This window comes from Sinocyclocheilus rhinocerous, unplaced genomic scaffold (genome assembly GCF_001515625.1).
Source record: "Sinocyclocheilus rhinocerous isolate Xijiao unplaced genomic scaffold, SAMN03320098_v1.1 scaffold492, whole genome shotgun sequence".
Taxonomy (NCBI): domain Eukaryota; kingdom Metazoa; phylum Chordata; class Actinopteri; order Cypriniformes; family Cyprinidae; genus Sinocyclocheilus; species Sinocyclocheilus rhinocerous.
The window spans coordinates 165,169-177,483 of record NW_015626069.1 but is presented as its reverse complement, the minus strand read 5'-3'; the positions used below and the strand labels follow the sequence as shown (position 1 = coordinate 177,483).

At 34.6% G+C, this 12,315-nt stretch overlaps 1 protein-coding gene across 1 annotated transcript in view; it reads left to right on the top strand.

Moving 5' to 3' along the window:
* The window catches only part of LOC107710576 (lysosomal-associated transmembrane protein 4B-like), a 14,800-nt gene extending 3,123 nt beyond the window's left edge, over positions 1–11,677 (top strand). Inside the window, exons 2-7 of the mRNA XM_016515393.1 lie at positions 3,165–3,316; positions 5,022–5,095; positions 5,390–5,512; positions 5,598–5,696; positions 8,102–8,197; positions 10,788–11,677. Of these exons, the coding sequence (XP_016370879.1) occupies positions 3,165–3,316; positions 5,022–5,095; positions 5,390–5,512; positions 5,598–5,696; positions 8,102–8,197; positions 10,788–10,862 (619 nt within the window). The 3' untranslated portion in view covers positions 10,863–11,677. The remainder of the gene's footprint in view (positions 1–3,164; positions 3,317–5,021; positions 5,096–5,389; positions 5,513–5,597; positions 5,697–8,101; positions 8,198–10,787) is intronic.
* Positions 11,678–12,315: the final 638 nt, after the last annotated feature.

Sequence of the window (12,315 nt, the reverse complement as noted above, 5' to 3'; positions counted from 1 at the left end):
TTTTGAAGTCTTTTTAACAGGTTTGGCATTTAATTTAATTTCAGATTTGATTGATGTTATTGTTGCACTTGCATGAACTTAACCATTTATAGTGAAGAACAACGTCCTGATTCTCTGTGCACTCGTGCAAGTACCACTCACTGTAAATATGCTTTAATGAATGATAGATGATGATGTTGATGAATGGATGTGGGGTGGGTTTGGGAGGGGGGATTTTAAATTCCTATTCATATTTGGGTTGACTTCGTGGTGTTTTGCCCATGGTCGTTTTGTAAATTTCAGTAGATCATGTGTTTCTGAGGCACTCTGGGCTAGCATCGGATGCCTGCCTTAGTTTATCATTCTAGAGGTTACTCAAACAATGTATTTCTACCAGTTTATGGATTTAAGAATGATCATGTTTACTTGTCAATGCAATATTTCTATGTTGATTTGTTAAATAAAAGAAGATCGCTATTTGAGCGTAGAGCTGTTGATTTGTTAAATAAAAATAAAATGCTGTTTGGGCTCTTGAGTTTTTCGAATTTTTATTTTTATTTTTTACGAATCTTAGCAAAAATACACTTCTGTGAATAACAGTCTTAGGTTTGCTGTTTAAACGTACATTGATACATTAAGGAATCAAAATATAACCCGCAGCCTATTCATAATATTTGCATGTTTTAACTGGCTTCTGTTTAATTTATCTTTATACTACAAACACAGCACATTGTGCACAGAAGTCTTTACTTATCCAGCAATATTTGTGTTGACGACATTTCTAACTGTCATTTTACACTCTTTTATTGCGTTGCAAGAACTGATATTTAGGAAAATGCAAATCTTTTTTATTATTTTATAGTATTTCTTCTTTTTTTCTAATCTGAAATTAAACCAAACATGCAGTAGAAAAATATACTAAATGAACTGTTGGTATCGATTTTGCTGCATCCTGACAATAAGTCTTGTGTCACGTGTACAGAGACTAACCTCACCTGCCTTTTCTCATTGAATATTAGATCTGTGGCACATTCATCCTTTTTCATTGATTTATGCTTTTTTCCCCCAAAGGGATAGGGATTTGTTAAGCAACCATCCTCTGTGGTAGCCATGCTATACTGTTGTTAAAACCTGACAAATATAGTTTTTCATTTGTTATAGTTAATTGATACAATAAAGTATTATTTGTTCATCACAATAATTATAGTTATCTGTATTTAAGGCAGTTGTCAAATATTTGTCAACTTTGTTTTTAATAAAGTAGTCATCTGATCTGGGAGTGTATTTGCCAATATACAGTAGTCAACATTTGAAGTGGATCAAAAAAAGTTCATAAAATGTGTCCTAAGACAAGAATGCATTTTGGTTTTAGGACAACTTTAAGGTTTTGATCCACTTCAAAAATTGACTACTGTATACCAGCATTCAAAAGTTTTGGGTTGGTAACATTTTGAATGTTTTTGAAAGAACTCTCACCAAGGCTGTGATTGAAAAGATCATTCAAAGGCACATGATACTTCAGAAATCACTCTAATATGGTGATTTGGTGCTCAAGAAACATTTTTTATTATCAGTGTTGAAAACAGTTGTGCTACTTAATATTTTTGTGGAAACCAAGACACTTTTTTTTCAGGATTCTTTGATGAACAAAAATGATGATGAAAGATCAAAAGAACAGCATTTTTTTTTTAAAATAGTTTTTTTGTTGTTGTTTTAACTACTTTTGAATAAATGCATCCTTGCTGAATAGAAGTAATGATTTCTTTAAAACAAATAAAAAACAGACCCCAAACTTTTAAATGGTATAGTACAATGATTTTAGTATTAAAAATCTACAGAAATCGACAGAAGTTGTCAAAGTGCTGTACAACTAAAAAAAAAACAAAATACAAATAAACACAGAATTAAAAAAGGAATAAAAAATACCCTGAGGACAAAAATATTGTCAAATATTTGAATATATTTCTATGAATAAGTATAGCTGAGTATTGCAAAAGTCCCAATTCCAGGTGAACCTGAGAACATTTCACTCTTTGTACAGCCACCATGTTGTTTTGCTGCTGTTAAACTAACTTACATTGGCTGAGAGCTGTAAATCCCCTGATGCAGTCAAGAAGCTGCAAGCCGCCCACAGAGGCTTAGCGGACACACACACACACACACAGACAGAGAGTCTCATTGGTATGGGCCATCTGCTCTCTTCCTGTGTCCTCATCAACACTGAGGATTATATGAACACTTTTTTAACCAAGGGAGAATAAGTCTGAAGACATGTTTGCTCCGGTTTTTACTTATGTTTTTTTATATCCATGTGTAACTCCTGTCATTAAGGATAGTTTTGTCACTATAAAAGATTTAAATAGGTGTATGATGTAGATCACAAATTAAGAAAAACTAAAAAAAAAAAAAAAATCAGTTGTTTTTCCTAGACAGCCATGTCTAGTTTAAGCAAAGAAGCCAGTCGTTTTAATATCTTATTCTTCAGGTTGGGGCAAGTTTATTTTATTTATATATTTATGTTTGTTAATATGTTTAAATTTAATACAATTTATTATTTACAATATTTGTTAGCCAAAATGTTTTGTATTTTTAGTGTTTAATAAATGTTGTGTTTAATGTCTACTTTTCTGTTTACATTTTGATGATAAACCCAGATTCCACTGTGACAACTTGCCCCATGTAGAATGACAATATTGTTGTCTCAAAAGGTCACAACTGTATCTTCTTAAATGTTTTACATCCCCTCAAAATAAATCTAAATTTTGACTTCCCGGCGAATATGCACAGCGATATGTATCATTTCTAAATATATATGTTCTATATATATATTTTTATTTTATTATAAATATATTTAATTATATATTTATTCTAATATATATATATAGACAGAGAGAGAGAGAGAGAATTTTAATATGATATTGTGGCATATATTATAAAATGTAAGTTAATTATGCAAAAAAATACTGTATATATATATAATTATGTGGCAAATATTATGAAAGTGAATTATGCACATACTTTAGACTGTATGTTAATACTTCACACAAGATATTAATGAAAAATGAAAAACTGAAGAGTAAACTTCGTTAATCTGAGCAATTTATTCTAAAACTTTATTTACACCATATATCACCAATTTCAAGTTTTCAACTGATGTTGTTTGTTTTCACCCAATTTATATATAGATATATTTTTATTAATAATCTCTGTCCTTTTCAGCTCATCAATGCAGTGGTTTTGTTAATCCTGTTGTCGGCTCTCAATGACCCAGTCCAGTACCACTACCACCTCACCAGCTCCGAACTCGACACGGATTTGGATGTCATGGACGATGCAAGTACGTTTGAGTCATTTAATCCCCCATAGTTATTAAATTCCAGTATGAGCAAACAAGTCATCATCAACTTTTTAAGTTCAGCAATAGCTCAAAGGCTGCTATCGTATTTCCTGGCGGCATCAGCGCTGCTGTCTGTGCAGCTATAGATTCTGGCTCTGGTGACTTTGATTAAAACCGTCACTCATCAGCAGGGTTTAAACTATGATTCCTTGTAATTGGTCTGGGCAGCTTTGCATCTGTCCTCTGTTATATGAAGCCTGTTTTGTAATAGGCGCTGAAGTAGACCGAGTGTACGGTGGAGTGTCCTTTAACATATGGAGGGGATTAACTGGAGGGAGCTCTATTTCAAAGACCAGCACCACTGAACTCGATGTACTACCTACAGTACTGAGAGCATGAGCAGCTCATATTAATTTGATAGAGTTACAGCGTCCCAATCAAAAGTGTCAGAGATGAGTAATACTCTGTAATATCAGCCATTAGGTGAACTCAATGTGTAATAGTTATTCAGGATGTCAGTGATAATATGACATACTCTTAAAAAAAATTGGGAAATTATAAACTAATGCCAGAAAACTTCCTGTTGGCAGTGTGTTCAAACAATCTCCCTTCTGAAAACTACTATGTGCTTCCTAGGCTATTTTATTATCTGTAAATGATCTGCATGCTGCTTTGTTTGTATTTCTCAATAATATGAGATATGCCTGTGTTTTGGAGAAAATGAGAGTCTGGTGGCTGTTTTGGAAACACAACACTGTAGATAGTAGGTCAGGTAACTAGTTCATGGTGCCTGTAACGTCTTGTGAGCACTAGGCTAAACTACTAAAATTTTAACTTCGGCAGGCAATGTTACTGGCTCATATGTCAGTCTCTAGCTTTTTCTGATGAATTAGTAAGTTTGTTCATAAATGAATAATTCAGAAATGTACACGGATATATTTAATTTCACTTTCACATTAATAATTCATTAAAATTGACAGATATATTTCAAAGAATTTTTAAAGAAATTTGAAGGCATAATGACAATTCTATACAATTTACATATATATATTTCAATGCATTTTCATAGAAATTTCAGTGCATAATAACAAAATTCATTACATTTTACATAGATATATTTTCCGGTTCATTGATAGTTCTGGGTATTGCCACTAAAGTTTGGATTTGTTTGAATTCTGATTAACAGTCTTAATTTGATTCAGTACACTTTCAATTAAATTCCTCATTCAGGTCAGTCAGATTTGGATTTTATTAGATTAATCTGGCCCAGTCTACATTTCAGTTGATGCAGTTAATTCGTAGAATTATTGCCTATAAGAAGTTCTCTATGACTGATACTGTGAACTTAACTTTAGAATGCTCTTAAGTTTGCATTATTGAAACATTTATTTTTAACATTGACACTATTAAAACAGTTGATGTTAAAAATATAAACATTCATTCATGATTTGGTAAACTGAATTTTTGTAGTGAGCTCAGCAGAAACTCGAGTGAAATTTGCTGGGTGCAAGGTTTGCTGCAAAATAATATTTAGTGAAATTCTTGTCATATTAAAAGATCAATCTTGGGATTTTAAGAACTGATATTAGATTATTGAATTTCAGATTACAGTTAATATTTTTACCCAGTCCTAGATGGTTAATTTTTGCTCCTGAAACTCAATATTCCTTGTGCAGATCTGATGTTGCGTGTCTTTCCTCCACAGACATGTGTATCGCTGCTGCAGTCTCATTGCTGATGATTTTGATTTGTGGAATGGCGACCTACGGTGCATATAAGGTTTGACAACTTGCTTGTTAAATGGATTATTCACCTAAAAATGAAAGCTCTGTCATTATTTACCCACCATCATGTTGTTCCAAACCCATAAGACTTTCTTTCTTGCTTTGAACTCAAACACGAGGGTGAGTTAATAAAACAGATCTTTCATTTGGGCTTGAAGGATCCTTTGAAACTCATTAAATAAGACTATTTATTTGTCTGTTTATTATGATTCCGCTAAATTAATAAATGCAAATGCTTAATTCATCAGTTTGTGCTGCGTAGTAAAATGATTTCTTTCTTTTCTTTCAGCAACATGCTGCATGGATCATACCTTTCTTCTGCTACCAGATCTTTGACTTTGCTCTTAACACACTGGTAGCAATAAGTGTTGTCGTTTACCCCAACACTATACAGGACTATCTTCAGCAGTTGGTAAGGATCTGATCTGACTATTGCAGATCTGATATTGCAAAGTATCATTCCGTTTTTGACTCGATGTGTCTTTATGTTTTAACAGCCTGGGACCTTTCCATACAAAGAGGACTTGATGTCCACAAACAACATGTGCCTAGTATTAGCAGTGCTTCTCTTTGTTGGATGCATCTTAGCCTTTAAGGTAAAGTGAAACAACTGTACTGCTTCCCCTTTATTGTGATCTACCAGATCATTTTTGGTTCGCTATAGCTAGATGTGATGCACAGTAGCCTGCAAGATGACTGTGAATATGACTGCTTCAGACAAACACTGTGTTGTCCTTCTAGAAGCCTGACTTCAGATGTGATACAAATCGCTTTATGACAGCCTGCACGCATTAGAGAGAGGCAGATTACTCTGCTGGGATAAACCCAGTGTGCTAAAATTAACCTCTTTCCCTTGCTGTTGTATGCATGACGGTCTAGTAGGTTGTTTATTGCATTGCGATCTGTCTAAATCAATCTGAATGCCTCTGAGAATGAACATTATCATTGAATTTAGAGGTAAATGTGTTGGAAACTTAGTTCTTACTGTAAATTTTACTAAAGGAGTAAATTTCTTGAACAGTAAAACCAGATATTTGGTTGACATTTTTTATATTAGTCAGGGGCCAGTTGCATAAACATAGTCACCACGTTAAGACTAGTTTGACTAACTAGCAGTTAACCAAGTCTCTATCAGTCTTACTTTTCAGATTCAGAGTAGATCAATCTATGTTTTCATGTAACTGACTTTAAAAAATGATGACCAGTCTTGCAGAAACAAATTAGGTGTCAAACTATTAAGACTAGTCTAAGCAGTTTATGTATCCGACCACAGCATTGTATTCATTTTGGGTGAACTATTTCTCTAACATAAATGCAAAAAGATAAAAGGTTATGATTAAAAATGAAGAAGAAAAAACGAAAGGTGACCAGTTATAGCACATTAAATATACACCTTACCTCATACTGTCACTGTGTGTGTAATTTAAACAAAAATGGATTTTAAATGAAAAAATCTTAATGTTCATGTTATTTGTCCCATATGTTCTTGTTATACTTTTTTGCAGAGAGGGCAGTGTGCTGTGTTCCTCTACTGCCTCTAATCCCGCCACTGTCTGGCATACGTAATTTTTACGTTTTTACTGCCTCTGTCTATCTGTCCTGCTTCTCTGTTGACTCTCAAAGCCCTCCAGTCACTGACAACTCACATAGATGTAGAGTTGCATTTAATGCATTTGACAGACGCTATACAGTGGGTACGGAAAGTATTCAGACTGTACTGCTTCCCCTTTATTGTGATCTACCAGATCATTTTTGGTTCGCTATAGCTAGATGTGATGCACAGTAGCCTGCAAGATGACTGTGAATATGACTGCTTCAGACAAACACTGTGTTGTCCTTCTAGAAGCCTGACTTCAGATGTGATACAAATCGCTTTATGACAGCCTGCACGCATTAGAGAGAGGCAGATTACTCTGCTGGGATAAACCCAGTGTGCTAAAATTAACCTCTTTCCCTTGCTGTTGTATGCATGACGGTCTAGTAGGTTGTTTATTGCATTGCGATCTGTCTAAATCAATCTGAATGCCTCTGAGAATGAACATTATCATTGAATTTAGAGGTAAATGTGTTGGAAACTTAGTTCTTACTGTAAATTTTACTAAAGGAGTAAATTTCTTGAACAGTAAAACCAGATATTTGGTTGACATTTTTTATATTAGTCAGGGGCCAGTTGCATAAACATAGTCACCACGTTAAGACTAGTTTGACTAACTAGCAGTTAACCAAGTCTCTATCAGTCTTACTTTTCAGATTCAGAGTAGATCAATCTATGTTTTCATGTAACTGACTTTAAAAAATGATGACCAGTCTTGCAGAAACAAATTAGGTGTCAAACTATTAAGACTAGTCTAAGCAGTTTATGTATCCGACCACAGCATTGTATTCATTTTGGGTGAACTATTTCTCTAACATAAATGCAAAAAGATAAAAGGTTATGATTAAAAATGAAGAAGAAAAAACGAAAGGTGACCAGTTATAGCACATTAAATATACACCTTACCTCATACTGTCACTGTGTGTGTAATTTAAACAAAAATGGATTTTAAATGAAAAAATCTTAATGTTCATGTTATTTGTCCCATATGTTCTTGTTATACTTTTTTGCCATCTGGGGCCGGTTGCACCAGCTAGACGTAAAAACGCTGGGTGTAAGCCCTACGCTGGGCTTTGCAACGTCCTGCTTTACGATAAATATTTACACCTGTTGCACCAACTGAAACTACGATCAGGCACAACAATGCCCGGCGTAGACAATGCGCGTCCACGCCGACATATCCAACGGGTATAAATTGTACGCACGACTTAAAGCGCCATTTACGTCCAGCCTAGTCTTACAACCGGGTGTACGTCCAGCTGGTGCAACCGGCCCCTGGAAATTAAATAGTGTAGACAAGGCAGTGTATCTGTGGCTCATTATTTTTATTGTTTAAACCATATGCACATGATTTATGGTGGTGTTTTATTTAGCATCAACGACTGTTCTTACTCTTTTTCTCTTTAGGCTTACCTTATTGCCTGTGTGTGGAACTGCTACAGATACGTCAGTACAAGAAGCACTACAGAGGTCCTGGTTTATGTCACCACAAATGACACTACAGTAAGTCAGAGGATTTTTTTCGTACGTTCACTGTTAAATGGAGTCTTGTTTCTTTACACTCACATTTGCAGATGTCTCCATAATGACAACACATAAACTATTTTAACTAAAGGCGGTTCTTTTGAACTTTTTTTCCTCTATTTTTCCAGAATCCTGGAAAAATGTATCATAGTTTCCTGAAAAAAAATAAAGCAGCACAACTGTATTCAACAGTAATAAAAATAAAAGACTGGAGTAAAAACTGCTTAGCAAAGCTGCTAAAAATTCAGTTTTGCCATCACAGGAATAAATAGCATTTTAAAATAATGTATTTTTGATCAAATAAATTCAGTCTTGGTGAGACTTCTTTTAAAGACACTAAAAAAAACCTTACAGACGGCCCAACACGTGATTCAGTCTCATGTAGTCTGCTATAGAGTTTATCTTTGCACAGCTATAGGGGATGTTCTGACGTGCATCGCAGCAGGATCATGATGACGGTCTCCTCATGCCCTCTGTATTGTTGAGTCAGTGTTTATGAAGGGCATTAGAGAGGGCAGTGTGCTGTGTTCCTCTACTGCCTCTAATCCCTCCACTGTCTGGCATACGTAATCCCGGTTTACTGCCTCTGTCTATCTGTCCTGCTTCTCTGTTGACTCTCAAAGCCCTCTAGTCACTGACAACTCACATAGATGAAGAGTTGCATTTAATGCATTTGACAGACGCTATATAAAGTGACATACAGTGCATGGAAGGGATTCATTTTATTTGTATGGGGGGGGATTTGGACTAATTAAAATCTGTGGGTCGGGTATAATGAGTAGTCAGATGCTCTAAAAAGAGATGGAAAGAATCTAAATAAAAGATCATTGAGTAGCATAGAGCTTTTTCATTATTCAGCTGCAGGCCGTTACATAACTGTCCACACTTGTTTGGTTCATTTGAAATCCGCTAGCCATCCTGACAAGGTGAGAATGTGATCCTCTCAGGGCATTCATGACCATATTACTAATTAGCTCATCTTTTCATAACAGAATGTTTTTGGTTGGTTTTTCTGTATACGCAGGATGACCTTTTCTGTGCAGTGACAGACAGAATTTACATTTCAGGTGAAGGCATTTAGGAGACCTCTTACCAAGAGTGGCTTAAAATACTTTTTTTTACTTTAGTCTGACACAGCCATGGTTTACAGATGGCTAGAAAGCAACAATAATTACATTTATTTTTAAGTGTATTTTTACAGATGGAAACAGTAAGAAATTAGGAAATTATGAAAAGAGAAAGATGGAATTTTAGGCATGATGCAGGCAGGATTCGAACCTGCATCTTCAATATGAACACCATAGATCAATGACTACTTTCAGAATACATACTTCCATGCTACTCTTATTATATCTTCAGTATATACCATGTATACTATGCCAGGGTTATTATAACTGTTAAAATAAAATATAAAAACATCAACTTATTTTATTTCAGCTAGTTGCCAATTCAACATTTCTCATTTTCATTAAGTTTATGTTGAAGTACTAAAACAACTAAAACTTAATAAAAAAAAAAAGTCATACATGAAAAAAAAAAAAAAACTCATAAAGACAAAAACTCAAAATTCTAACTTGAACTAAAATTAAAATGAAAACTAAAATATTTAAATAAAATCTGATTAAAAATATTAACAAAAACAATATATTATATCCGGGATACTTAATAATATGTACAGAATGTACATTTTCTTTTAGAAATACACAGATGTACAGAGCCCCCGAACATGACATAAAGAAGAAAAAATAGTCATGACCACAAATTAAGAATTTTCTCGCACAACTTATTAATTTATGGCCACATTTGATCAGTTTGGTCCCTTGATTTGATTACATGGCCACGTTGTACTAATTTATTTCCTCATTTTAATTAAGTCATGGCCACACTGTACTAAATTGTTCCCTTGTTTTAATTTAGTTAAGTCGTGATTTAACTAAAAATGAGGGAACAAATAATAAGTTGTGGAAAATGAATTCTCAGTTTGTGGCCTTTTTGTTCCAACATGATATTGTTTTTTCTCCAATGTTAGTATGCAGGGCTCTGTACGGATGACCTGCTACATTTGCCAAAATATGCAGTAGCCGACTAGAATAATGTGTCCCACAATGCAATGCTCTCAAACTTGACCCATTATGTCCAATGGGACAAATGAACCAGAAGTAATATCAGACATGGTTTCTTGACTCATCATGTTGAGTTGCGACATTTCTACACAAAATTGGATTAAAACATGCTGAGTAACAATTTATTTTACTTCCAAGATGAACGTGACAAAGTCATATGAAAAAAATGTAGCCTACTATTGTTTAAAACTTTTTGTTTTGCATAATATGTTCTGTTTCATATACTATTTTGAAATCTAGTTAGAAGATTATTGTATAAACTGCACAGTAAGCTAATATTCACGACAAACATTGCTAACGTGTCTTTTACATGTGTGCTAATGGCTATTCTCTTGTCGTTTTCATTTTTGCGTCTTGTTTAATCTAAGAACATAGTGAAATACAACAGAAAAGGGGAACATATTGTATACGGAAAGCATTTACTAATGTTACTGCTTTACTTTCAGGTACTACTTCCACCCTACGAGGAGGCAGTCGCCATCCCACCGAAGGATCCCCCTCCCCAGTACGTTTCAGCTTGAGAATCACACCCTTCTCGTACTACGCTCCTCCCAAACCTTCTCCAAAGAAACACTCTCCGTCACAGTAGCCCATTCCGTTGCCCCGGTCTCCTGTTTGTCGCTGTGTGACGTAAGTCTCCTCTCTGGAAGCAGCAGCATGACTTTGAGACGCCCTTCCCTCGACAAGGCTGCCCAGCTGTCCTGGCATCCCAACGCTGTGTGTCAGCTCCAATCTGATTTGCACTTTCGGCGATTATGTATCTGGCCTTTTTAATACTGTGAATTTCTCAGTAGTGTTATTGTCTACTGATATACCTGAGATTTGAATGCGGCGTGCATGATAAACACGGGAGTTACGTAAGAGCACTTTTTTGAAATGGGAATTACCTAGAAATGTACTGAATGTAAGAAGCCGGCATTTTCACTTTAATTTCGTTGTATTGTACGAAATAAAAATGACAAGTTTTTATTCAGAATATAATTAAATTAGGTGTAAAAAAAATAATGCGCGCAATTCTACACCATTTTATCTAACAAAGTGAAATCTTTCAAGTCTTCCTTTAAACACAATGCCCCAAAACATGATGCAATCATTGATTAATATTCTCTTTCAATCAGTCAAATGCTAATCGTTAGTTTTACATGGTGTAGATGTCGCAAAGACTGAATGATCCTGCTGCTTGTTAACAGTTACAAAGCTGTATACACTTAATATACTTGATAACATTGGTTTAGGTGTGAAATCAAGTAGATTAAAAGATTAATGATTTTATGGACTGTTTCAAGCATCATAGGGGTCTGACTTCAAATTAAAGGACTTGTCACTTGTTTACTTTTAAAAAAGAAAGCAAATATTTGGGTTAAGGTACCATCACATTTACCATTTTTTCAATAGGAGTCCATGCAATTAGGAATCAGTTTCCCCATTAAAAGATTTAAGAACATTAAGTTTAGCGCACAAATTCGCCACGAACAAAAGCTGCATGATTTGAAAGTGACATCTATGTGAACTGTGCGTCATACATCACTACACTATTAACAATACACAATAGACACTTTTTGTCTCAAAATGTTTCTAAAATTTTGGTAATGTAAATGCATCTTTATAGTTGAGGCACTTAGAATGGAAGTGAATTAGGCCAGTCTGTTAAAGTGAAGATATTTACTGTATTACTTTCAATAGCATCACCACACGACATGTTAACATGATTTTAGTGTGAAAAAATCCCAAACTTTCTCTATGTGAAGTTATATCCCATTTCACAGTTTAACCACTAAACCCCTAAATTGACTAAAAATAGTTTAAACCGCTTTACAGCTCAAATAACACACAGGTTTCAACAGAAATATTAAAGTGCTTTCATAAAATTAGAAGCTTCACACTTAAAAATCTTTAAAATATCTCCATACACTTCCATTGTAGGTGCCTAAAATACCTACACTCCAAAGAGAAAGGAAAAAATGAAATCGCATC